This window comes from Eublepharis macularius, chromosome 6, assembly GCF_028583425.1.
Source record: "Eublepharis macularius isolate TG4126 chromosome 6, MPM_Emac_v1.0, whole genome shotgun sequence".
NCBI classification, from domain to species: domain Eukaryota; kingdom Metazoa; phylum Chordata; class Lepidosauria; order Squamata; family Eublepharidae; genus Eublepharis; species Eublepharis macularius.
In genome coordinates, this window is record NC_072795.1 from 45,673,163 (window position 1) to 45,697,261 (window position 24,099).

At 40.4% G+C, this 24,099-nt stretch overlaps 1 protein-coding gene across 1 annotated transcript in view; it reads left to right on the forward strand.

Moving 5' to 3' along the window:
* FARSB (phenylalanyl-tRNA synthetase subunit beta) overlaps nucleotides 1-23,569 on the forward strand; it is a 39,484-nt gene extending 15,915 nt beyond the window's left edge. Inside the window, exons 11-17 of the mRNA XM_054984156.1 lie at nucleotides 1,339-1,400; nucleotides 4,209-4,416; nucleotides 4,780-4,860; nucleotides 6,576-6,668; nucleotides 8,446-8,563; nucleotides 10,219-10,371; nucleotides 22,421-23,569. Of these exons, the coding sequence (XP_054840131.1) occupies nucleotides 1,339-1,400; nucleotides 4,209-4,416; nucleotides 4,780-4,860; nucleotides 6,576-6,668; nucleotides 8,446-8,563; nucleotides 10,219-10,371; nucleotides 22,421-22,572 (867 nt within the window). The 3' untranslated portion in view covers nucleotides 22,573-23,569. The remainder of the gene's footprint in view (nucleotides 1-1,338; nucleotides 1,401-4,208; nucleotides 4,417-4,779; nucleotides 4,861-6,575; nucleotides 6,669-8,445; nucleotides 8,564-10,218; nucleotides 10,372-22,420) is intronic.
* Nucleotides 23,570-24,099: the final 530 nt, after the last annotated feature.

Sequence of the window (24,099 nt, forward strand, 5' to 3'; positions counted from 1 at the left end):
CTGGCCGTGAAAGCCTTCGACAACTGTGAGAGACAACTTGGAGGTTTGCAGCAGGAAGGCAGATCTGGTGGAAATTACACAACCCCTTCCGTTATTGGACAATTTAGACTGGATCTAACCCAGTGAATGGTGTTGTGAGTGTGTGTGTGAGTGAGAGAACTTCCTTTCAGGTGAAGTCTCTGGTGGCTTGTGGGCTGCTCTGAAGAGCCCCTCCAAACTTTGGAGGATGCAGAGGGTCACTAAAAGGGAGGAGCTGAGAAACCCCCACGTGAGATCAGAACACTCTGTTTGATCTCCATTCACATCAGCCAGGAAGAAGAGTCAAATCCAGTTTTCCATCAACCAGCACAATACCTTTCCATAAAGCCAGATTTAGCTAACCAGCATGGTGTAGCGGTTAGTGTTTGAGTAGGACCAGGAACAGCCACGTTCGAATCTACACTCTGCCATGGAAGCTTGCCACTGGACATGAGGCCTGCCCCAGTATCATAGCCTAATCTACCTCACAAGATTTTTGTTGTTTAAAGGATAAGGTGAAGGAGGGGAGAACAAAATGATAAGCTGCTTTGAATCCCAGTTAGAGGGACAAGTGGGATATAAATAAACAATAAAATAAATAAATATAACTCTTGGAATGCTGACAAAATGGTGGCCAGACATGCTTCCAGTGACAGCATATTCCTGAATATGGATGCCATCTCATAAATAATGTACTCCTGTGGACCGAGCATGATTCTGCACTTGATTCTTCTAAACAGTCTTCTAGACATCCCAGCTTGGGAGAAATTATAATCATCAGTATTTGAAATTACCACAGCATGGATGAGTGAGGCCTGATCCCTATTGGGGAGAAGCAGCTACAGCGATGTCATCAGTCAAAGCTTGTGAAGGGTATCCCTATTCACTGCCACCATCTGGAAATCCAGGAGCAAAAGCAAAGTTTGACTCTTATCAGAAATTTCTGTGGACTGAAGGACGTCAGTCTGTGGAGTGTGATGCCCTTGTCTTCCCCCTTTCTTGCCCCAAATGCCCCCATTGATCTCAATATGATGATTAGATGTACTAAACTACTGTTGTTTTTTGGAACTTATTCAAATGAATAATTTTATCATTCATTGCCACATAGTGCTTTGATAGCTATTAGGTTAGGTGGTTTTAAAAAGGGTCAGACTGGTTTATACAGACTATGCCTCTTAGTCAAAGTAGCTAAAGTTCTGGTTAAAAAGATGTATACCTCTGATGGGTTAAACAACTGGAGACAACTACTTCTCTCATGCCAAGAAATTCTAATGTTTTTAGAGAGCTAACTTGTTAAAGACATTTTCACCTGTTTTCCAGGAGCTGGCTTATCGTCGAGAAAAAATAAAACCTGACATAATGAACAAGAAAATTGGAATTAAGTAAGTTAAATCTCATCTGTCTTAAAGAAGTTCATGAAGTATATGGCTACATCTGTATCACTTTGGGAATACAAATGGGGATGTCAAGGTGGAATCATCCTTTCTGGAGGGACTACTTATACTAAGTCTTACCAAATTTTCTTTGGGTCCGGGAGCCAGCCCCCCCTCAAATTAGGAGCAAGGTTCATTTTTCAGGCCTCAAGGTTTTCTGTTTTAAGGACCATATTTTATAGTTATAGTTAGGACAAAAGCTAAGCCTAAACTCTTCATTTTCTCATAATTTTCTTAAAGATATGTCAGTGTTAGTTTAGTACATAAGTAAATGTGTAAACCTGCTTGTCGTTACCAGATTGAAAAGCTAACTTCTAACCCTAACCTAGCTTCTCCATTTAGTTGAATATTGGAGCTTCAGCAAATTAAGAAATGAATTCAGCTACTTAAATGAATTCATCTGTCACCATCGAATTGTATATGCAAGCAATAATAAGAACTACATGCAGATGCATTTTTATGTCATACAACAGAACACTTTGCACTTCTGAGGATTGCTGAGAGATGGTACGATGAAATAATTGCGGAAAATAATAGGCACCTCAGTGAAATTTCTGGGTACATGGCAACAGGGATTTGCCAAGCCCAGATTTATAGTTTCATTTTAGTTTCTCAATTGCTCCATGCCAATATTGTTTTCATATAAATTCTGCTGTTTAACATTTATAGCTGTGCCATAAAACACCTGATTGCCGCTGCTGGCTTGGGTAGTAGGGATAAGCCCATTATTCTAGAAGGATTACTGAAGTCTAGTTTTACTCTACTGTGTACTTAAAATAATGATTAATCCATTCCTGTCTGCTGAGTCTATATAATGCTGCCAGAGCTGCATCCTGTAAATCTATACTGAATCTTGTTAAATGTGGAATCTAGATTTTGGAGTCTGTTTCTTTCTGTCTTCTCCTGTTCTATCACTTCTCAAATATCTTTGTTATTTGGTATAGCATTGTCTGACATTAGTTGTTTGAAACCATTGCCCTTTATTTAAGACTGGGTGTAATTTGCAATATCAATAATCAGCTGAGAAGAAACCACTAACCACCTCCTGTTCTTGTTCATTGAGGTTAGGGGTGTGCGCTTCAGGTTTCCGATTCAGATAAAATCTTTACAAAAATATTTGTAGATTTGGGATTCCCGAATCAGGGCCAGCATGGTGGCCCCTATTCGGAAATCCCAAATCAAAGCTTCCCTGAAGCGTTCAGATTGCTTCGGGAAGCTTCGGAGCAACTTTAAAGCTTGCAAGTGGCAGGTCCCTTTAAACTATCAGCTGGCAGGCAGCGGGGGGGGATCCCCCTCGCTGCCTGACAGCTGATAGTTTAAAGGGCACTTTCCTACTGCTAGCAAGCGACAGGTCCCTTTACACTCTCAGCTGGCAGGCGGCCAGCTGAGAGTTTCAAAGGGCCCTGTCATTTACAAGCAGCAGGGCCCTTTAAACGGATCCAGCCCCAGTCCCCCACCCCACAGCCCCCCACTTACCTTGGTTCTTCTGCTGGGGTGGTGGAGGCCATGGCCCAGCAGCAGTGGCTCTGGCCTTCTCCGCCACCCTGCGGGCCCGTGGCCTCCTCCCCCTCCTCCCACGAAGGGCGTGAAGGGCATTTTTGGCCTCCTCTGCTACTACATGGGCCCGCAGGATGGCAGAGGAGGCCCTTTTTGGCCTTCTCTGCTGCAGGCCCACGTGGGAGCGGAGGAAGCCCAAAAGGGCCTTCCCGCCCCTCAAATGGCTGCTGTTGGTTTGGGCTGTTTAAAGGGACCTGCAGCTTGCAAGCAGCAGGAAAGGGGCCGTTTAAACTATTGGCTGTCAGGCAGCAGGGGGATCCCCTCCCGCTACCTGCCAGCTGATAGTTTAAAGGGACCTGCTTAAACTGGTCCTTAAAGGGTCAGATAAGTGTGTTGGAGGGGACAGGGGCTAAGTGGGTGTGGGTGTGGGGGGTTAGTGGAGGTACTGGGAGAAAACCCAGCCCCCTGAATCACTTTGGAATGCTCTGAATCTTTATGGAGCATTCCAAAGTGATTCAAATACCCAAGCCGCTTCGGGTTTGGGGTATTTCCGAATGTTTTTCCTGCTTCGGGTAAACCCAAAGGTTCTAGGCTATCATTTTCACAAGTGCAGAGTCTTCTACCAATGGAGCACAGTTTTCCTGCCTCTCCCCTCCTACCGCAGCCTGAAATGCCCTGAAATCCTGTTCCCACAGGAGGAATTCTAAGATCAGGATCTTGGGGGTGCATTTCAGGCTGCCATGCAAAGGGAGAGATAGAAGAATTGTTCTCTGAGCAAAAGTCATTGCTCTTGTAGAAATGTCTAATCTGGAACCAAGCCAGAACTTGGAAGCAAGATCTTAATTTTTACTGATGAAAACTTTCTAGTTTAGATCTTGGACATTTTAACTTCTCTAGACTTTCTTTTGTGTTGTGTTGTGTTGTGTGAGGACTTTTTCCTGCTATGTCTGAAGTGAACAATTTTGAGGGGATGAGGAGCTGAAGACTGTTCATACTAGAGTTATGTGAGAATACTTTTAACTTTTTAAGAAAATTAATCAGTCTTGTGAGTTAATTCCATGCTGAGTATCCTAAAGACTGATGATATGCTTCTGGAGACAAATATTTTGTCTCCTCATTTAATTTATGACTGCGCCTTAACTCTCTTGGAATGGCAATGGATAAGTAAATATTCCCTTGAAAGTGAAGTCATCATGCAAATGAAAGACAATGGCTTTAGAGTAAAATAATGCAAGACTTAAATTTTTGCTTTTGTTTTAGTGAGACTCCAGCAAGTCTTGCAAAGCTGCTCACCAGGATGTGTTTGAAGTCTCACGTCATAGGGAATGGGAACAATATAGAAGTTGAAATCCCTCCTACGAGATCTGACATTATCCATGCATGTGATATCATAGAAGACGCGGCGATCGCGTATGGCTATAATAACATTCAGATGACTATTCCGAAAACATACACCATAGCTAATCAAGTAAGATTGCACCCTTAAGTAAACAGTCTATTGTCAGTTAAATGGCTAGAAGTATGCCAGAAGGGTTTTTGGAAGAAAACTGTCTAAGAATTAAAACAATATTCTTCATGACTTGTTGCAAGAGGAGTTTACCATAGCAGGGATACAAAACAGATGCCCATCTGATCTGAGAAACCCAAAGACCTGTACTGGATAAGTTTGAAAAGTTTAAAGCCGGAGTCCATATTCAATCTTAATTGGGATTTTCATTTCCTCAGTCAGGACCAGATGTAGGTAGTTGCCGTGGCTTTTTAAAAAGTCACCTCCATCATTTTGTGATCGTCATTGATCTGAAAATGAAAAATTCTTTTCTTTTCCCACCAGTTTCCTCTCAATAAGCTCACAGAACTTCTGAGACAAGACTTAGCAGCAGCAGGCTTTACCGAAGCACTCACGTTTGCTCTGGTATGTTTAATTATCAGTTCTGGGGGCTGGATGGTAAACTCTGGAGGCAGCTGCGTTCACTGCAAAGGTTGCGTATGATTGCTTGGTCCTGTTTTGGTCTTGTGCTGGCAATGGAAAGTAAAGTTACTTCTGGTTTCTGAGCACTAAGACCAAGTATTTCTGCCTGAGCTTTCCTCTGCCTAATCCAATCAGTGAGAATGAAGAATAAAAGGTTTTCCTTATGGAGTTTTCCTGGGGGCTGCCTCAAAAGCAAGCTAGCTTCAGTTCCAGGGTGTTAATGATCCAGCCGACCTGGAGCTGGGTGGGAACTCTTTTTCTGAAGGGCGAGTAAGTTTGGCCTTGCCCTGTCTGTCAAAGGCATTAACTCCTGGCTGACCTCTGTGCTACCTGCTGAATAGAATGCAACTCCTAAATAAAACCAGCTTCTATGATTGTTCTAGTTCGTAACGTGGATTCCAGAGTGAGATGAATCAACATGATGTGACTGGTTTGAATTATAAATCTGCAAGTTGAAATTATTAGAATGGAACAAAATGTTGCCTGGAAAAGTTTCGATCTTTCTGAGTCTTACCGTTCCTGAAACAATAAAAAAGAGATGAAATCATTACTTAGTTGTATGTTCAATGGGTTTCCATTGGTGCAGGGAACCTCTGCATGTGGAGTATTACTTTCTTGACTGTCTTGACTTGGGTCCCCTCTTTCCCAGGATTTTGCGAGCATTTGGGGCTGCTGTAAGAGGAAGGAGTCAAGAAAGTTCAAGAAGATTCCTAGAAGGGGCTATTAATTGTTAAATGGATTTTTAAATATCCTGTGGTAGAAAATGTTGTGACCTTTTAAACAGAACTTCAGATTAGAAGATGTCTGTGTTTTGCTAGGATGCTAACTTCACCAAGGGTTATTAAATTTACCAAGGAACTAAATAATATCATAAAAAACAGCTATTATAAATACAGGTGTGTGAGGATTTAGGGGAAAGGAAATCTACCACCACTTTCTCCCCTCTTGCTCTGGCTCTTTCCCTAACCTTCTGGTTGTGGGATTCTCCAACTCTTACTCATGCATTTCCTTCCCACCATCCTGTTGCATCCATTCTTCCTCCCCCAGCTGATCCCTACCTTGTTCCCCTTACGCCTGCATTTTTAATTATAGTCTTACAAACACTTTTAAAATATTTCCAAAAATCTGGGCTTGTTCCAGGTTTGTAGAATCCGTTAGCCTATCTCTGGGTGCCATTGTGGCTCTTTCGATCCACATGAGAGAGATACCATGGGAATTACGTCCCTATTACCAAGCATAGTGTGGTGCTGTCCTAGGTTTATAATAAGTGCTCATATTTGGTGTATATAGGCTTTCTATTGTCTTTTCAGTGATTTCTAGATCAAAAAGTCAGAATAGCCAACAAAGCAATGTTAAAGATGTCGCCATGTAATATTCTGCCTTACATTGGTCATAGCTGTACTGATTTCAGCACCTCTTGCCCTATTGCTTTCTAGTGGGCTATGTGTAAACTCTGTGAAATTGTGTGAAATTTCACAGTTCATTGTTAAAGACCTTAAATAATTATTTGTAAATTATGCATCAGTGTCAGGTGTGCACTCAAATGTAATGGAGGAGGGGTCCCCTTTTTATCTGTGCTATCTGTTGGTGCTGGATGGTGAGGTTTTGCCAGTAAGAATTTTTGCACTTTTAACTTTGTTTCTTCCCCTCGTATTTAGTGTTCCCAAGAAGACATTGCTAGCAAGCTAGGGACTGACATCTCTGCAACAAAAGCAGTGCATATAGCAAATCCCAAAACAGCAGAATTTCAGGTGAGAACCAAAAGCTGTATTTCTGGTTAGAGTGTTAGCATTCATATAATGTAACACCTAAATGGACTGTAGCCAATAAATAACTTTTGCTTTCTGGGGAATTTAGGAATGGAATACAGGATTAGATTATGTGGAAGCCACCTAGATGTCTTGTTTGATGGTTCTCAGTATTTGTGGATCAGTTCTGAAGATGGTTGTCGTGGGTTTTCCGGGCTGTATTGCCGTGGTCTTGGCATTGTAGTTCCTGACGTTTCGCCAGCAGCTGTGGCTGGCATCTTCAGAGGTGTAGCACCAAAAGACAGAGATCTCTCAGTGTCACAGTGTGGAAAAGATGTTGGCAGGTCATTTATATCTACTCAGGAGGGGTGGGGTTGAGCTGAGTCATCCTGTAAGAGTTTCCCAGGGTGTGGAATGCTAATGGAGGGAGGCTTCACTGTATCCTGAGGAGGTTCTTTTGCATATGGATTGGTGCTTGATGTGCTAATCTTCTCTGCAGGGCTATTGTCGGGTGTAGAGTGTTTTGTTAGCCTGGTGTTTTTCAGAACTGGAAACCATGCTCTACTCATTCTTAAGGTTTCTTCTTTCCTGTTGAACTTTTGCTTATGCTTGTGAATTTCAATGGGTTCCCTGTGCAGTCTGACAAAGTAGTTGGAAGTGTTGTCCAGTATTTGGAAAATACTGGACAAGGTTATGAAAAAGCATAACCTTCAAGCAGTATTCAGACCCACCCGAAAAATACAACAGATGCTACGATCAGCAAAAGACAGTAGAGACCCCCTCACCTCTGCAGGAGTATACGGTATACCCTGCAGCTGTGGACAAGTTTACATCGGGACCACAAAGCGTAGCATCCAGACAAGAATAAAAGAACATGAAAGACACTGCAGACTTGGACAACCTGAAAAATCAGCAGTGGCTGAACATAGCCTAACTCAAACAGGGCACAGTATCTTATTCCAGGACACCAAAATACTGGACAACACTTCCAACTACTTTGTCAGACTGCACAGGGAACCCATTGAAATTCACAAGCATAAGCAAAACTTCAACAGGAAAGAAGAAACCTTAAGAATGAACAGAGCATGGTTTCCAGTTCTGAAAAACACCAGGCTAACAAAACACTCTATACTTGACAATAGCCCTGCAGAGAAGATTAGCACATCAAGCACCAATCCATATGCAAAAGAACCTCCTCAGGATACAGTGAAGCCTCCCGCCATTAGCATTCCACACCCTGGGAAACTCTTACAGGATGACTCAGCTCAACCCCACCCCTCCTGAGTAGATATAAATGACCTGCCAACATCTTTTCCACACTGTGACACTGAGAGATCTCTGTCTTTTGGTGCTATACCTCTGAAGATGCCAGCCACAGCTGCTGGCGAAACGTCAGGAACTACAATGCCAAGACCACGGCAATACAGCCTGGAAAACCCATAACAACCATCGTTCTCCGGCTGTGAAAGCCTTCGACAATACAGTTCTGAAGATCTTACCTTGTAACAATGAAAGGAATATAATATGTTATTAAAATTAATTTTGTTTTTTATTTTATGAGATTATAAAAGGACAAAGTAAAGTATGCTATTCCTTATAAAACTAGCATAAGTCTTGCACTGTGCTGGCAGAGTGGAAGTTGCTGAGGGAAAGGAGAAAGAAAGGAAAAACGAGTATTTTACTATTGATGTTGTTATTCTACTCTGCCCTATTACCCTCTGAATTGGAAGATGTAATTTAGAAAAGCTTTCATATATACAATTTCTAACTTGACCAATAGGTGGCACGTACTACCCTCTTGCCTGGTCTCCTGAAAACTATTGCTGCTAATAGGAAGATGCCGCTACCTCTGAAACTGTTTGAGATCTCGGACGTTGTAGTAAAAGATTCTGCCAAAGGTAAGAGAAGTTAAACTTAGCACTGATACCTTTTTAAAAAAATAATGGCATTATTGGGTCCACCATCTATGCAGCACCTACATGGCGCAGAATGGAACTTTGTTTTTGTCTTTCCTGTGCAAAGGCCTTTGCAGGCAGTGAAACAGGCCATCAGGAGCAAGGGCAGGATGCTGTATGTCTCCTGTATCCCTTTCCAGTGATCCTCTCTGCTCAGTCCAAGTTATAAGCATAAGTATGAACATGCAAATGCAGCCATTCATCCTGATGGCTTTTTGCACTGTTTGAGGACGCCTATGTGTGCACATAGTTGGGGGAATGCAAAAGCAGGACTCTTGGGTTTCTTGGAATCTTCTGTACATCAACATTTGCCTCTGGGGGAATGGGTCATTCCCCAAATGTGTGACAATTTTACCATATTTAAATGATTCTTTTTTAAAAACAGGAATAGAGATACATTTTCTATGCAGTACTAGCATTCTGTTTCTGTTGAACTCTACTAATTCTGCTTTGAGTTACCCTTTCCCTATTTTATCTGTCAGGTCTAATATTTAACTATCTCCCTAGGGGGGTGGTTTGTCTTAAAGCAAATTGATAGGAGGACATTGTTTTGAGAGGAAGGAGTTAGAATCTGCCAAAGTCTATACATATATAATAAGCTGAGCTATAAGAGCGTCAGGTCCCATTGCTGCAAACTGCTAGAAAGTTGGCTTTAGATGTGGGAAATGTGAGTTCAGAACCTCGTTAAGCTCAATAGGGGATCCTAATTGTTTGCCTTAATCTGCTCGGAGAGTTGTTGAGACCCTGTGCTGAGCTCACAACAGATACTTAAATTGCAAGCTCCTTTGAAGGATGTGCCCAATGCAATCTTTCCATTGCTAGAGGGCAGCAAAGACCAGTTTTATTTCTTGTTTGATTTCCTTGACCTATAGAAAGCCAATTATCTTTAAGAATGGTATGGAACAGCATCTTCAGGCAAGTCATAGAAGTCTCTGCAGTACATATACATTTATGCTGATCTAACCGCAGGGTTGCTTTATGGAATGAGACAAAATGATTAGAATGAACTGAGGCTTGTCCAAAAAGCTTCACTTAGGTTTGGTAGCAAGTTTGTAGCAGGTAATGAATGAGAACGTCATCATCAAATACAATATTTCAAATCTGCTTGTTGTTTATGTGAAAGAATCTAGAGCTGTGTGGGGTTAAACGGAGGTTAGTGCTTATCTCTAAGACTCAAACTGTGGCCTGTGTCTGAATTGTACCTCTTCATACAGCAGGAGAAAGCTCATGAGATGCAATGCTTCCCAGTTGGTGGGAAGAAGGTAGTCTTCTCTAAGACAAATCCTATTTTTCTTGTGTAGCTATGATAAAAAGATGGAGAGGAGGATATTTTTCCATCGGGAGCATTCAATCCTCTGACAAAACACCACTTCTGCAATTTGTAGTGGTACAATCCAGCTACAGATTTACTATGTCAGTGGGAACCAGGGAAAGAGTATTTTGGAGGGGAAGAAACCATGGCCAATTCCCCTTTGATCTACAATAGTCAGTATGTAGGTATAAACAGAAGCTGATGTAGAATAGGATTTAAAAAGAAAAAATCCTTAAAATGTAATGTTGATGAAATGGGTAATTGTAGCTACCTGTTTTTTCTCCAGATGTAGGTGCAAGAAACCACAGACATCTCTGCGCTGTTTACCTTAACAAAACCCCTGGCTTTGAGGTGATTCATGGGCTGCTGGATAGAGTCATGCAGTTGCTGGATGTCCCACCAAGTAAAGACAATGGCTATTACATTAAAGCAACTGAAGGTAAGGGAAAACATAGAAAATGCATGTGATTTTAACGGCATGTCTGCATTAGACCTAAGTGCAAGCCCATCCTTAGAAATTAAAAGCTGACCTGGATAGCTTCTAGATATTAGTATTTTGTTGCTCATTCTTGACATCCTGATTCTTTTTCATTGCCTTCTCATAATGTTCCAATTGACCTATTTACTCCTCATACTGGCATCCTGTGACATGGTCTTGAAATTTATGCAAGCTTCTATTAGTTGTGGTTGCCCAGAGGGGCCTGTTACTTAGTTAAGAGTTCTTGTCCTGCAACTGATTGTGCACAAGGCTGAAAGCCGAAGCGTGGTCTAGAATGTTGGGCTAGAACAGGGGAGACCTGGGTTCAAGTCTTCCCTTGTTCATCCAGTTCACTGAGTGACCTCGGGCTAGTCACACTTTCTTAATGGAACTTTAAGGATGAATCTGAGAATACAATAGAAAAGAGGAGGAAACATGCATGCTACCCAGAGCACCTTGGAGAAAGACTGCAGTGAAAACATAATCAGTGCTATAAATGATTGTTGGTAATACACAGGCCTACAGGCACTGGAGCAGGACCTCACTAGCATTGCAGATGCCTGGCACTTTGTCATTAGCCAATTAGTCCATCTCTTTTCTTGTGGTGTGCCAGTTTGTGAACCATAGGTGGTGTTCTGCTTTGTACCATATAATCATCATCATCATCATCATCAACAACAACATTCGATTTATATACCGCCCTTCAGGACAACTTAATGCCCACTCAGAGCGGTTTACAAAGTGTTATTATTACCCCACAACAATCACCCTGTGAGGTGGGTGGGGCTGAGAGAGATCCAGAGAACTGTGACTCGCCCAAGGTCACCCAGCTGGCTTCATGGAGGAGTGGGGAATCAAACCCGGCTCTCCAGATTAGAGTCCCATGCTCTTAACCACTACACCAAACTGGTTGAATGTGTAGTTTACAATAACATGAAGTCAGTTTTTTGACTGAAAACTGTGTGTGAATAATCGATAATACATTATTTGCGATTATATGCAACTACTGTGTTCTGGTATATATTTCAAATATATTCTCCCACACGTACAGTCAACATTTTCTGAACAGTAAAGTTTTAACGAGTGTTCTTTCTTTTTTGGGGGAAAAAAACCCCTTAACTATGTAGTTCTCATGGAAATGTTGAAATGGATCTATAGTACATCGTTAAGATGTAGGATAGCAGTTTTAGACCACCTTCCCCAGTTAAGGACTCGAAGGTATAATTCTCATATCTGAAAGTGTGAGTCTGTGCATTAGACAACAGTTCAGGAAGGTAAGAGTTAAAATATTGGACGTTTACATATGAAGTCCTTGCAGAGTCCTGTGTTAGTGGTCTGACTCATTTTAGTATTCAAATGCAGTAAACAGATGCTTTATGCCATTGTGTTCACTCTTGTTCTGAGTACCTTCTGTTTCAATAATGCCTAAATATCCATTAAGTGAACCTTGGGGTCACAGCCTTTCTGCCCTTGTAGCACCACCTGTGCAATCGTTGCAGATGCTTGAAAATGTGGGTGAAATTGCAATGTTCCCCAGACCTTCACACTAGTGTTTAGTGTAATTGGAGCCTGGCAGTCCATTGAGAAAATGAGTTTTAAGTGATGACGTTCCTTCTAGAGGAAGCTTGCTAATTTTTGAAAAAACATTCTGGGATAGCCCTGAATATATCTTCTGATATTTACTGATATCATTTCTCCTTTGGCATTTATCAAAAGGTAAGCAGGTATGGGTTTTAGAATGCTGATTAAATTCCATAATGTCTATAGGCATAATGTCTATATTGCAAGATCTGTCATTCTTCAGAAATGTTTTTTTCTAGTTGTAGTGTCTGTGGAGACGTAACTTGTAAGTTTTGTTGGGATTTTTAGCCTCCCTACAGCTTAAGTTTCCAGATTTTTTCAGAAAATAATGGGGGGGGGGGTCTCTGAATTTGCAGGAAACTATTCTAGCTCTGAGTACCCTTCTGTCTGGATGTTTTGACCTGCACTGAGGTTACACCCACATGTATTGGATTTATGATGATTTTCATTGGTGCAGAATAGTCAGTTTCTTGGTGTATGTGCCCTAGCATATTCCTAAAGGAAACAATTTATCAATCCAATTGATTAGAGCTAGAGTTGTTGAAAGTCCTGTATAAGATCAGTAACCAGCAGGGTTTGCTTTTTCTATTTCCAGATTATGAAGTTCAAAAAATTGAGACGAGAACACTGTAAACCACTTTGGGTCCCTATTGGGGAGAAATACAGGGTATAAATGAAGTAAATGAATAAATATCAAAAAACTTTTTTCTTTCTTCCTTCACTGCACCCAGGCCCACAGTTGTGAGAAATAATATAAAATATCTGCACCAAATTAAAACTGCTAGCTAGAATTCGGCGTTGTCTTGAAATATTGGCTGTTTTGAAGAAAAAGTCATTTTAAAAAACCATTTCTTGTGTTCTGTTCTTGCTCAAGTTTAACTGTCCATTAATTGGGTTAGATCTATTCTTCTCCCTTATACCTATTCAACATGGCACTTCTGGAAGTACTGAGTGGCACTTCTGGAAGTACATCCATTCTGAGTGGATGTTAAGTTGTCCTGAAGGGCAGTATATAAATGGAATGTTATAATGTTATATACTTTTTGCAGGTGTGCATTTTGCTCCTGTAGGTCCTTGCTCTACTGAAGTAATGTAGTCATGCTTGGAAATTAGCCAGTTGCTATGCAACCTTTTAAATCTTGTGCCGTGTTTCTCTTTACTAATTGAGGGGAATGTGTAGCAATGCTGCAGTTTCAGTGTTCTCCTTTCTGTTCCTTAACTCCATTTAATTAACAGAAGGTGTGGAGCCGTGTAGAAAATGCTAATGACACAGTCCGTCCTAGTGACAATTTGGCAGGAAATCAGGCTGTTGTAATAACTTTTGGAAAATGTGCCTGCAGATTGGTGTTCATTACCATAAATTTTAAAGCTGCTCTTTGGATTGTAAAATGTAATTTTGTTTTAAATTGGCAAGCAATGGCAGGCCCATTGATCAACCTGTTCTGAACTACTGAACCTTCTGAGAAGGTCTTGAGCAGCGGTGAACTTCAGAACAAACCTTGTCTTGGATACTACTTGGTAACATCCCCAGTTCTGTACTGCGATCAAGTTTCCTTCAAAAACACTGGAGTGGGGTGTGTGACAGAGAACAAGTAGCCATCTCTGTCTTGACGTTCACAGAGTGGCATCCAGGGATCCCACTTTCCCCCTCCTAACTCAGTGGTCCTTTACACAATCCCCACAATCATGCTGTACATACAAATCGTGGTATTATATGTTATTGCAAGATTCTCGTAGATCACACAGATTGTGCTTGGTGTAAGACAGTCAGCTGCATTTCTCCCTCCCTCCTTTATCTTTCATCTTTTGAAGTGCTGAGGATTGGTGAGGTGTGTCAAAAGCAAGCTGTATTTTAAAAAAAAATCAAGCTGTAATAATAAAAAAACCTCTGAACAAAGAGAAACCAAAATTTGAAACATTTGTATTTGATTTGTCACACTATAATCTATAGTTTGTAATGGTTTTTGCGTTACAAATGTGTTGCAGGCTGTTTTAGTCAGTTACTATGCAAACTAAATGAATGAGCTTTCCGTTTTTATATAAAAAAATCTGTGGCGCAAATATCTAACATTTCTTAAAGCCAAGGGAGTGAACTGCTGAACTCTCTGCATCTTGTGGGTAACTCGAGCCCCATAGGAACAACTGCAAGCTGGTGACCCAGCTCCCAACTGAGAATCGCTTTGGAACTAATGTAAAGGTAATTGTTCAGATAACATGTAGGGAGAGTTGCCTGACTGAATAGGAGACAGAAGGAAAAAATAAGTGGGTGGGAAGAGATCAGGTGCTTTACTTATGACATTCCCCTTTTCAGCCAAGTTTGAGTCCCCACAAGATTCAAAGGAATAAAACTCCCCAATACAAGTTACAATGTAATACAAATGGTTCTTATGGAGAGGATTTCCAGTAAATCTGGATTCCAAACATGATTGCAGGATGTCTGAGCTGCCTTCTGATCCCTCTCTGGCCCCTTCAATGGCAGCTGGAAGTTGAGAATTGGTTCTGTTTTCTTTTTAACTTCATATGTGGAAGAAAGAAACTTTGGGAATATTTGGAAGAACCAAAATGTTTTCATTTAACCATCCTTTCTCCAAAAGTTCAGAGAGCTTCTTTTGTCTTATGTCCTTTCTTTCATTAATTTTGGTGTCCTGCAGGATCGCTCAGCTGTCACTAGAGATTATTTTAAATGTTTCACAGGTACAAGACTGAATGAGAAACACCTGAGATAAATCAAAGGCTTCACTGTGTTGAGATCATAAAATGAAACTTCAGTTGATATAATGTTCCTTTTGTTGTTGAAGGGGGAAAGGATAGGGTGTGGAAATTGGTGACAACATCGAGAGGTCGGTGGAATCATTTTACTTTGATTTGTCATCTTTTCTTCATTAGACAAAGGAGTGGCTTGAAGGATTGCCTAAACAAAGCCCAACTGTCAAGAAATCAGTGGAAAACTGGGGTAGGGAGTTCTTATTGGCACACAGATGTACAGTTTTATGAGAAGCCCTCTGTCCTGTCCGTTAAGTCACTGAAGAAGACTGGTGTGGTGTGCATAAACAGAGCCTTTCAGTTATGACCACAAATGATCATCTCACACACAACAGTAGGTAGTCACCCAGTGCTATGTAAGGCAGATTCACCAATTCCCATTGAGAAGAGCTGAAGTTCATGAATTATAATGGATCCAGTGGGCCAGATGTGCTTTCTTTAAATAAAAGTTTCAGTGTCGCTTCATGCCCAAGTGTTTTGTAGTGGCTGGAAACTCAGGAAAACCTAATAGACAGCATCAGTAATCTTTCCCTTTTAGTTAAAATTCTTTACTGTAGATAGGCTTCTTTTATGGTAATGGTATTGCAGAGATTTCCATAGGCTCTTCTTTTCCATCTGTATGTGGAACTTGAAGGTAAAAATATAACCCTCCTTCCCATCTCATAATAAACATGCCTCTTTAATTACAAGTCCTTGCTGAGGTATTTATTTATTTTGGTAGATACTTGTTGAGTGATTATGGTTAAACAGCATAAAAGTGACCACAAAAAGATGATTTGCAGGTGTTTCTGAATCCATGATGGAGATTTCGCCTGAAAATCACGAGAGCTTACATAAATTTTCTGTACTGAGCATATGCAAACGGATGAAGAAATGTATCATGGAGAAACAGATGTATATGATACAGGCACAAATTTTTTACAGTAAGCTATAGTTTCCTTTTGTGCTTGCTCTTCCTTTTGTGCAAACCTCTTTTAGACAATCTACTTTCCTAATAAAGTATTAGGATGGTGCATGGTTCCACTGTAATTTAACTTTTCTCCCTTTTATTTGTCATTAAACAAAAAGGAGTTGGTATGGTGAGGTGGACTTAGTGTCAGGCTAGTGGCCCAGGTTCCGATGCCAATTAATGTGAAGCTTGCTTGTTCACTTTAGTCCAGTTGTACTCTCTCAGCCTAATTTATATGACAGGATTATTGTGAGGCTAAAATGAGCAAGGGAAAACCATGTAAGCCACTTTTAGCTTCTCAGAGGACTGGAGAAATGAAAGTGCTAGATAGGATCATATTTGTATCCAAGTTCAGAGGTGTTTTCTCCCTGTTCCTCATTTTAACTTAATTGAAGTAGGCTGGGTGTCAGTTCCTGGCAGTTAGGTCCCTCAGGCCCTCCACAGTTAACACACATTTGTTCCAGTTGAAGTAGCTCTATTGAGATCCATACAGTACAGGTATTCACCCGAAGGTGGCAATTGGCAGAAGTGACAATTCAAACATAGGCATTACTAATTATAGGAAAACTTCCCACCCTCCCAGGGTCCGTTGACATTCTGGCGCGAAACCCCAAAGAGGCTGCATGGGAACAGATTAGTTTAGACTACATGAAGTACAAAGGAAAATATCCCAATCTCTGGGAAAATTACAATGTTTGCTGCTAGCAGCTCTCCTCAAGGACACTTGCTGGAAAAAGCGAAAGTACATATTTTCAACAGATAATGGAGGGGCCCCACTGGCTCTCCTGCAATTAATATCAGAGGTTAAGACACTCTCAGATCATCTACACTGATCTATACAGAATACAGTATACAATTCTGGCAAGCAGCCTTGCCCAGCAGAATACAATCATGGCAGGTATGCTGGCATACATGACACTGGGCTGATGAATGACGATTGGTCCAAGGATTTGAACCATCATAGCCCAAGATCACAGTGCACTATGGACTTCTGTGGAGGAGACTGCATTTTGTTTCCTTTTGGGAAAAACAGTAATAATCCATAGATTAAGAATAAATCACATGTTGTTCTGTGTTAATGTTTCTGTGGCATTTGTAACTACTGCCTAATCTGTTGGTGATGGCTTCATCAAACTCGGTATGGAATTACCACTTGGAATTTACAGATGCTACAAACCCTATGGGATTGCTGTAAGTTGGCTACGACTTGGCAGTGTACACACACACATGTAATTGGGGGCACTGCCAGTCATCAAAGAATTAATGCAAATGTAGCTGCCTTTTGAATTTTGCACTCCACTAAAAAAAACCCTTCTGCTTTTGTGTTGTGCCATCAAGCCACCTCTCACCTATGGCGACCCTATGAATGAAAGACCTCCAAAATGTCCTATCATTAACAGACTTGCTCAGATTCTGCAAACTGGAGGATGTGGCCATGGCTTGACTTTTATTGAGTCAAGGCATCCTGTTTTAGGTCTTCTTTTCCTACTGCCTTCCACTTTTCCTAGCAGTATTGACTTTTCCAGAGAGTCTTGTCTTCTCATGATGTGACCAAAGTACGATAGCCTCAGTTTTGTCATTTTAGCTTCTAGGGAGAATTCAGGCTTGATTTGATGTAGTATTTGTTTGTCTTTTTGGCTGTCCATGGTATCTGCAAAACTCTCCTCCAGCACCACATTTCAAATGAATCAATTTTCTGCTTCAGACACTATAAATTGTAAATATCTTTGTGTGAAAGGATTTCAGGCCCCCTGCCTCCTGAACTGAGAATCCCCCTAGGCAGTTTTCTTTCCTCCCCCCACCCCCACCTTTGTATTGACATACCTGTGCCACTGATTCAAATTTACAGTAAGGAATTTTATTCTTTGAAGTTAAGTAAAGGGATGAAAGGTTGAAACTGAATTGAGGGATTAGGTTTGGTGGTAAGTTTAGGTACTCTTAATGGTTTCATTTCCAGAATAAACAAACTTTAACACAGATTATACTTTCTTGCTTGCATATGAGTGGTGAGTCCGTTGTTTTTTTAAACTAATGGTCGTTCAGGAATATTTGCAAGTGAAGAGTGTAAGATTATCTTCTGCAAAACCCTTTGAATCATGGAAAAGACTGCCAGCGAAAGGATCACTTCTGCTCTTGTGTCTGTGTGCTTGAGAGCAGTTATGAATTGAATGTAATTATGTATGTGCAACATTTAGCGGTTTATGAGCATTTTGCTATGAAGATCCTAACTCATGAAGAAACTATTGTTCAGGACAAATGGAAGAAATTTTATGTATTCACTAAAATGTTTCAGGTACATATGACATCTTGGGCTTGGATCCTATACTTTGCTCTGTGTGCATTTCTCTCCAGGTCCTGAGAGCTCTGCAGTAGAGGACTGCCTGGAGAAAGGTATGTGTGGAGCAAAGGTATAGGATCCAGGCTTTGAAGTTCTTTCTCATAAATGCAAGGCATATTTTTTAAAACTCCTGTTCTGAATTCAAGCTGATGGATAATTAGTAACTTTTGTGGTTTGATGTCACTAAACTTCTAGAGTTGGCCCAACCATGGAAGCTTTCTGTGTACTTTCTGGAGAGCCTTCTGTGGAAAAGTTGTTGCTGGCAAAACTAGCTAGCTTATCTGGCAAGATTATGAAGGTTTAAATGAGCATCCTATTCCAGTCGCTATGTATAGATATGGTTCGTCTCAGCATGTGTTCAAGAGGCAAGAATTAACCAATGGCAAAATGTGACGAGTTCAGGAATCATGTTGGGTATTTCAAGTTTGCTCCTCTCAATTACTTAAGTGTTGATTTCCGATACTTTTTCAAATTACAGGAGTGAGCGGGCATGGTCTCAAGCTTTATCTCAGCTCTGATCCTATATCATTCCTTTAATCTATTTTTTCTCCCAAAGATGGGAAGAAGGGAAGGAATTGGTCAGAAAGAAAAAGCGGTGCAAGACATTTGAAAGAGAATTCAGCAAGCCCTTTGAAACTCAATTAACCAGAAAATGTGGTAAAGAGTAGGTACTCTGTTGGATTAGTGACCAAAGAGTTACCCCCTGAGTAATCAAAGTGGTCCTGCTGTCTGAACACAAAGACAATTATAAGTTCTTAGGGATATGTTGTAAAAGCTTTTTAATAACAGAATTACTTGAACCTCAAAGAGTTTTGGAAATTGCCTTCTTAGCATGAACTTAGTTTCAGGTGGGTAGCCATTGACTGTGATTCCTGTCTGCTTGCATGTAGCTTTCTTATGATAAAGCAAATAAGACTAGAGCATCTCTTCCCACAATTCATTTGTTTGCCTGAAGGTATTAGGAATTCAGTTGTGTCCTACCTTCCAAGTTACTGATTATAACCTTTCCATGATAGTTTTCTCCTTTTGGGTTTCCTTGCAGCACTTCAGAGTTCTCAAAATTTGTAACACTTGATGGCTTTGAGATTTGAATCTTGCCTAGTTAGAGATGTATGCTTACAGAACAGCCACAACTATATTTTCTTGATGGGAATAAAAACAGATTAGTTGACTTGAAGTTGTCTGCAGGACTTACAGGATAGTTTGGTGAGGTTTTCTAACAGGAGGCTTCATGTAGAAGCATGCTTGTGTTTGCTGAAGGCAGTTTTCACATTCCATGTACTGTTGCAAGAAAGAGGCCTGGTTTTGGTACATGGGTACCAGGCTGCTGTGCTAAAGGTCTTTGGTTGCATGATGGCTGCCTCTTATATTTTGAAAGCAAAACTTTTTTGCTCAATTAAGAAGAGCCCTACAGCTAGGGAAGAGTGTAAGGATTGGTTTGCATACTGGTTTTGTAGGTGCAGTGTGCATAAATGCACATCCAATAAGATGTTCTTTTTCCATGCTCCACTTGCACTAGTCCTGTGCCTCTCACCAGCAGTAGTGTTGGTTGAACTGGGATAACACAGACCTTGCAGTATGTCTGTTTCCATTGTTGGGAGTGAGCAGGGCACTTCCTTCACTTCTAGGTATGTATTATATGTGAAAATGCCAGCATGCCGTCTCCTATAAGAAATGGTACCTGCTTATAGCAAACAATGTGCACTGATTGGTTTACTTTATTTATAGTCTGTATTTCTTGCTGGGACTGAAGATGGATTACAGAATTTAAAATAATGCAGTATGCGGTATAAGACATACCAGAAACAGTGTAATAAGAATGGAAAGTTAGAAAACAATGCAGTTAAAAAGTATAAGACATGACACACGAGAAATGCAAAAATTGGATTATGGAAATTAGAAAACAATGCAGCAAAAACATGATAATGCATGCCATAAACAGTACCTTAAACTGCAGCCGTTGTCCCTTTGTAAAAGAGAGCTCCTGAATAATTCAATTTTACTGCAGCTCTATTCCTTTCATAAAAACGTATGTCTAGCATTTCAAGAGAGGTTAAGCTAGGCCTATTGTCAATAATATGCTAGCTTTTCATTGGTAGGAGAATGTTTGATGCGAGGAAGCATTAATTTTTATCCCTAAGTAGTACAGTCACAGCAGGACTATGCAACATATTCATTCTGAATGTGTAGACAAATTTCAGTAAGGAACCTTCTGCTTGCCTTGTACAGGAAAATCAAAAGCAAATTCTAGAATGCATAGTTTCCAGCCCATGCATTTTTGTTGTGTTTCCTTGAGTGCTTGTTGCTATGCATGCATCTATGAGCAAGATTTTTAAAATGTTTCCCACATGGAATCTGACTAGAAATAAGAGCCTGGAGGGTTCAGTATCATGTGCGGGAAGTTAGGGTCATAGCCCCTGTTAATGGGAGAGAGCATGATTAACTCCCACCCAGACACGTGCATGGAGACATGGCGCATGTAGAAAACTGAACCGTATACTGTGAACTTTGCCAGTGGGCATGCTTAGAATGCAAGGAAGCAGAATAAACTTGTGCAGTTTCCTTTGTCAAACACAGTAGGAATTGGCAGTGCAAAGTTTGAAATGTGGCCAGCAGTTGGGGTTTGGTATTCAGCTGAAACCTGAATTTTTATTTTTAAATAAAAGACGCCCCCCTACTCTGGTAGCAAATTTATTTATTAAAAACATTTTAATGCTGCCTTTCCACCCAAATAGAGTCCTCAAGGCAGCAAATTTGAACATTAAAACAATTTAAGTAATATATAAAATAATGCAATAAAAACATAAATGCACAACAGCTTACAATTCCTTACATCAGAATTAAATGATTGCATACTGCTGTAATTTAGCTTCGCTGTTCGGCTCAGTGTACTGCTTCCAGGAGCACATAGTTGAGGTACAGTTTCCTGTTCTTCTGAGATCATTTTAGAACCACTTAGTTACGGAATACTTCATGGAGCTTTTGCTAATAGCTTGTTTTGTCTGAATACCCAGCTCGGTCCTTATGTATTACCACAACTGTTTCAGAAATCATTTACATCAGCAGCTCATGAACTTCTGTTGAAGAATATTTGATACTATATTTTTAATAGTCAGGGGCGTACGTGACTCTGGCTTGCCACAGAAATGAGAAGTCTGAAATCCCAGTAATATTTGAGCTATAATATGCTTCTTGTTAAGCCTGGTGACAATTGGGCCAATAACCAGAAATATGCAGCTTGATAGTTATGTTAACCCGTTTTTCTCACAATGAAAGAATTTCTGAACAAATGTTTTTTTTAAGAATTTCCCTGAACAGTGACTAGATAGCAAAAGCAAAGTGTTGATCTGGATTATAGCCTACTATTGAATTTGGAGACCCAAAGAATAATTTTAAAACAAATTTGAACACATTGTAATTGTATGACAAGTGTCGATCTTCATCCTGGGAGACCTGGGTTTGTATTCTGCAGTTGCCAGTACTTACGCTGCTGGCCTAGGGAGCTGCTGACCTTTGCACAGTTCATTAGATATGCCATGCAAAGGGCAGTGCCAGCACAATTATTTTTAAGTCATTGCTTCCTGCTAATTCTGATACCCATTTGAGCAACCCCCCATCATAGCAAGAGATCTCATTCACGTCCTTTTTTTTTTTTTTATGGACACAGTGAAGCATATAGTGCTTAATTCTAGAAAGGCAAGGGATTGCTATGAAACAACACCCCAATGGAGGAGAGGAGAAGATACCACATACAGAGTTTTCTTTGGTGCGACACTTTTTAAAAACAAAATTTCAGTGTGGTGTGAACTTTTCACAGAGGGAAAAAATTACATGATAAAGCCACTGCAATGATTTTGTATGTTTAAAAAAGTGTGTGGCTTGGTCCTTACCTTTATGGCCATCATGACAGTTTCAGATGATGTGAATGGAAGCACTATAGATTTTTTAACGGCAGGTACACTGGGCCAGGAGGTGAAGCCACCTCAGTTGCAGTTTGATAAGACTCTGTGCTATTTGTAACTAAAACAGATACTGAAGACTGGGCTGTCTCTCTAGAGATCTAAAGCTTCTTGTCCTTCACCATAAGGTAGAAAATATTAGCAACTTAGTTTCACAATATATGATGTAACTTCAGCTTTGCAGTGAATGATGGTTGATGTACTAATTGCTCTTATTCCCATTAATCATGCTTGGGGACAAAGGCTTGTAAGTAAGTCTATTAGTTAAGCTCTCTTTTTTAGCTTCTTCCTTGTATCATGAGCCAGTTGGTTCAAAGGGAAACGATTTATGTAAAGATTGTTACGATAATCATCCTTCTTACTGCTTATGGTCTATTTCATTTAGAAAAATGTTTATTTTCCACTTTCCTTTTCCTTTAGATTCTGCTTTTTTCCCTGGGCGCTGTGCTGAGATTTTTGCTAAAGGACACAGCATTGGGAACCTTGGAGTCCTCCACCCTGACGTCATCACCAAGTTTGAGCTTTCCATGCCCTGTTCTGCTCTAGAAATCACAATTGAGCCTTTCTTGTGAACTCCTGACATAGCATCCTGTATCCAGCCTGGTTTCTTGATAACTTTAGGAACTCCTTCCTACTTTTTAGTGAAGTAAACCATGCTCCTTTTGGGCCCTGATAAAAATATTCCTTTACTGCAGTAAGGGCTGTCTTCAGTAACATAGAAATATAGCTTCTCTAATACAGCTCCTTGAGTGATCAGTCTATTAATAAAAATGTTTCAGGCTGAACTTGAGCCTGTAAGTGATTACAGCTGTGTGTAACCAATCTCATTTCCTTATTTTCATGCAATAAGTTAATTGACTAGCGCAAATGTTGAAGAAATGCGAGCAGAACAAGGACTGTATGCGACTATAATGTGGTTATCCAATGGACTGCAAAATGCTAAAGAAATATATTTATACAAAATGGAACTACTCTAGAGTTCTTTAAATGTGTGTAGATAGATGTCTGGAAAAAAAACCCCAAGGAATATAAATAAAAATTACGTTTCTTTATCTGCTTGGACCCCACTCATGGATGCTACATTGCTCAAGGATGCTATAATGTTACAGGATGGCAGTAGCAAACTGTTTAGTACCACTTTTTCTTCTCGGCGGTCTCTGTGTTATCTGTTTCACACCTATATAAAAGACTCATTGAGCACAGGAGGAGTATTGCTGTACCATCTAGAACTATTCTTGAGTTATTTCTGGTGCTGCCTCAACCCACCCTGTGGATGAAAGGAGGAGGATGCGTCCCTCAAGTATGCATCTCCCAGCTCAGTTCTTTACAGACTGCCAGAGCAGTGTGAGAGCCGGCAGTGTTTCCTGACATTTTTATCCAGGGAACTCCTAAATTAATTTTTCAAATCACAAGGAACCCCCTGCGTATGAAAACGTTTACAGGGCAGACAAAGTTGATGATCGGAAGCACAATTCAATTACTGCTCAATTATTGTCAAGAAAATGTATTTGTAAAGAGCTGATAATGTCATCTTACATGGTAAGAAAAAAATGAAGCATTTTTCCTGTCTCTTTTTGTATTGTCTAATTTTTTTTTCAAATCTCAAAATAGCTTACTTAAACATCAAAGTAAAGTTCACAGCCAAAGTCAATATAAGGTTTACTTTTGAAATGATATTTGGGCTTGTTTATTTTTGCGCTAATGTTGAATTGTTGACTGAATTTGGATGTTTGGAATTTGTCATATTTCAGAATTTTTATGTATTTATTTCATGATTTCTCACAGAACCCCTGACTAACATCTGGGAAGCCCTGCTTCCAATCTCCATTCTGCCACTAAAGCTTGCTCAGTGATCTTGGGCCAGTGTCTCACATACTGTGTCTAACCTACCTCTCAGGGTTGCTGTGAGGATAAGATAGTGATGGAAGCTGTTTTGGGTCCCCATTTGGGAGAAAGGTGGGGTGTAAATGAAGTAAGTAAATGTTGTAAAGAACCTTCTCACCAGCGTACCTGCGTTAAGCTTCTTTCTGTTACAGAACTTCACATTCAGTTTTTGGCATTTGTCTATGGCCCTTCAGCTTTCAACAGGTGTCAGTTGT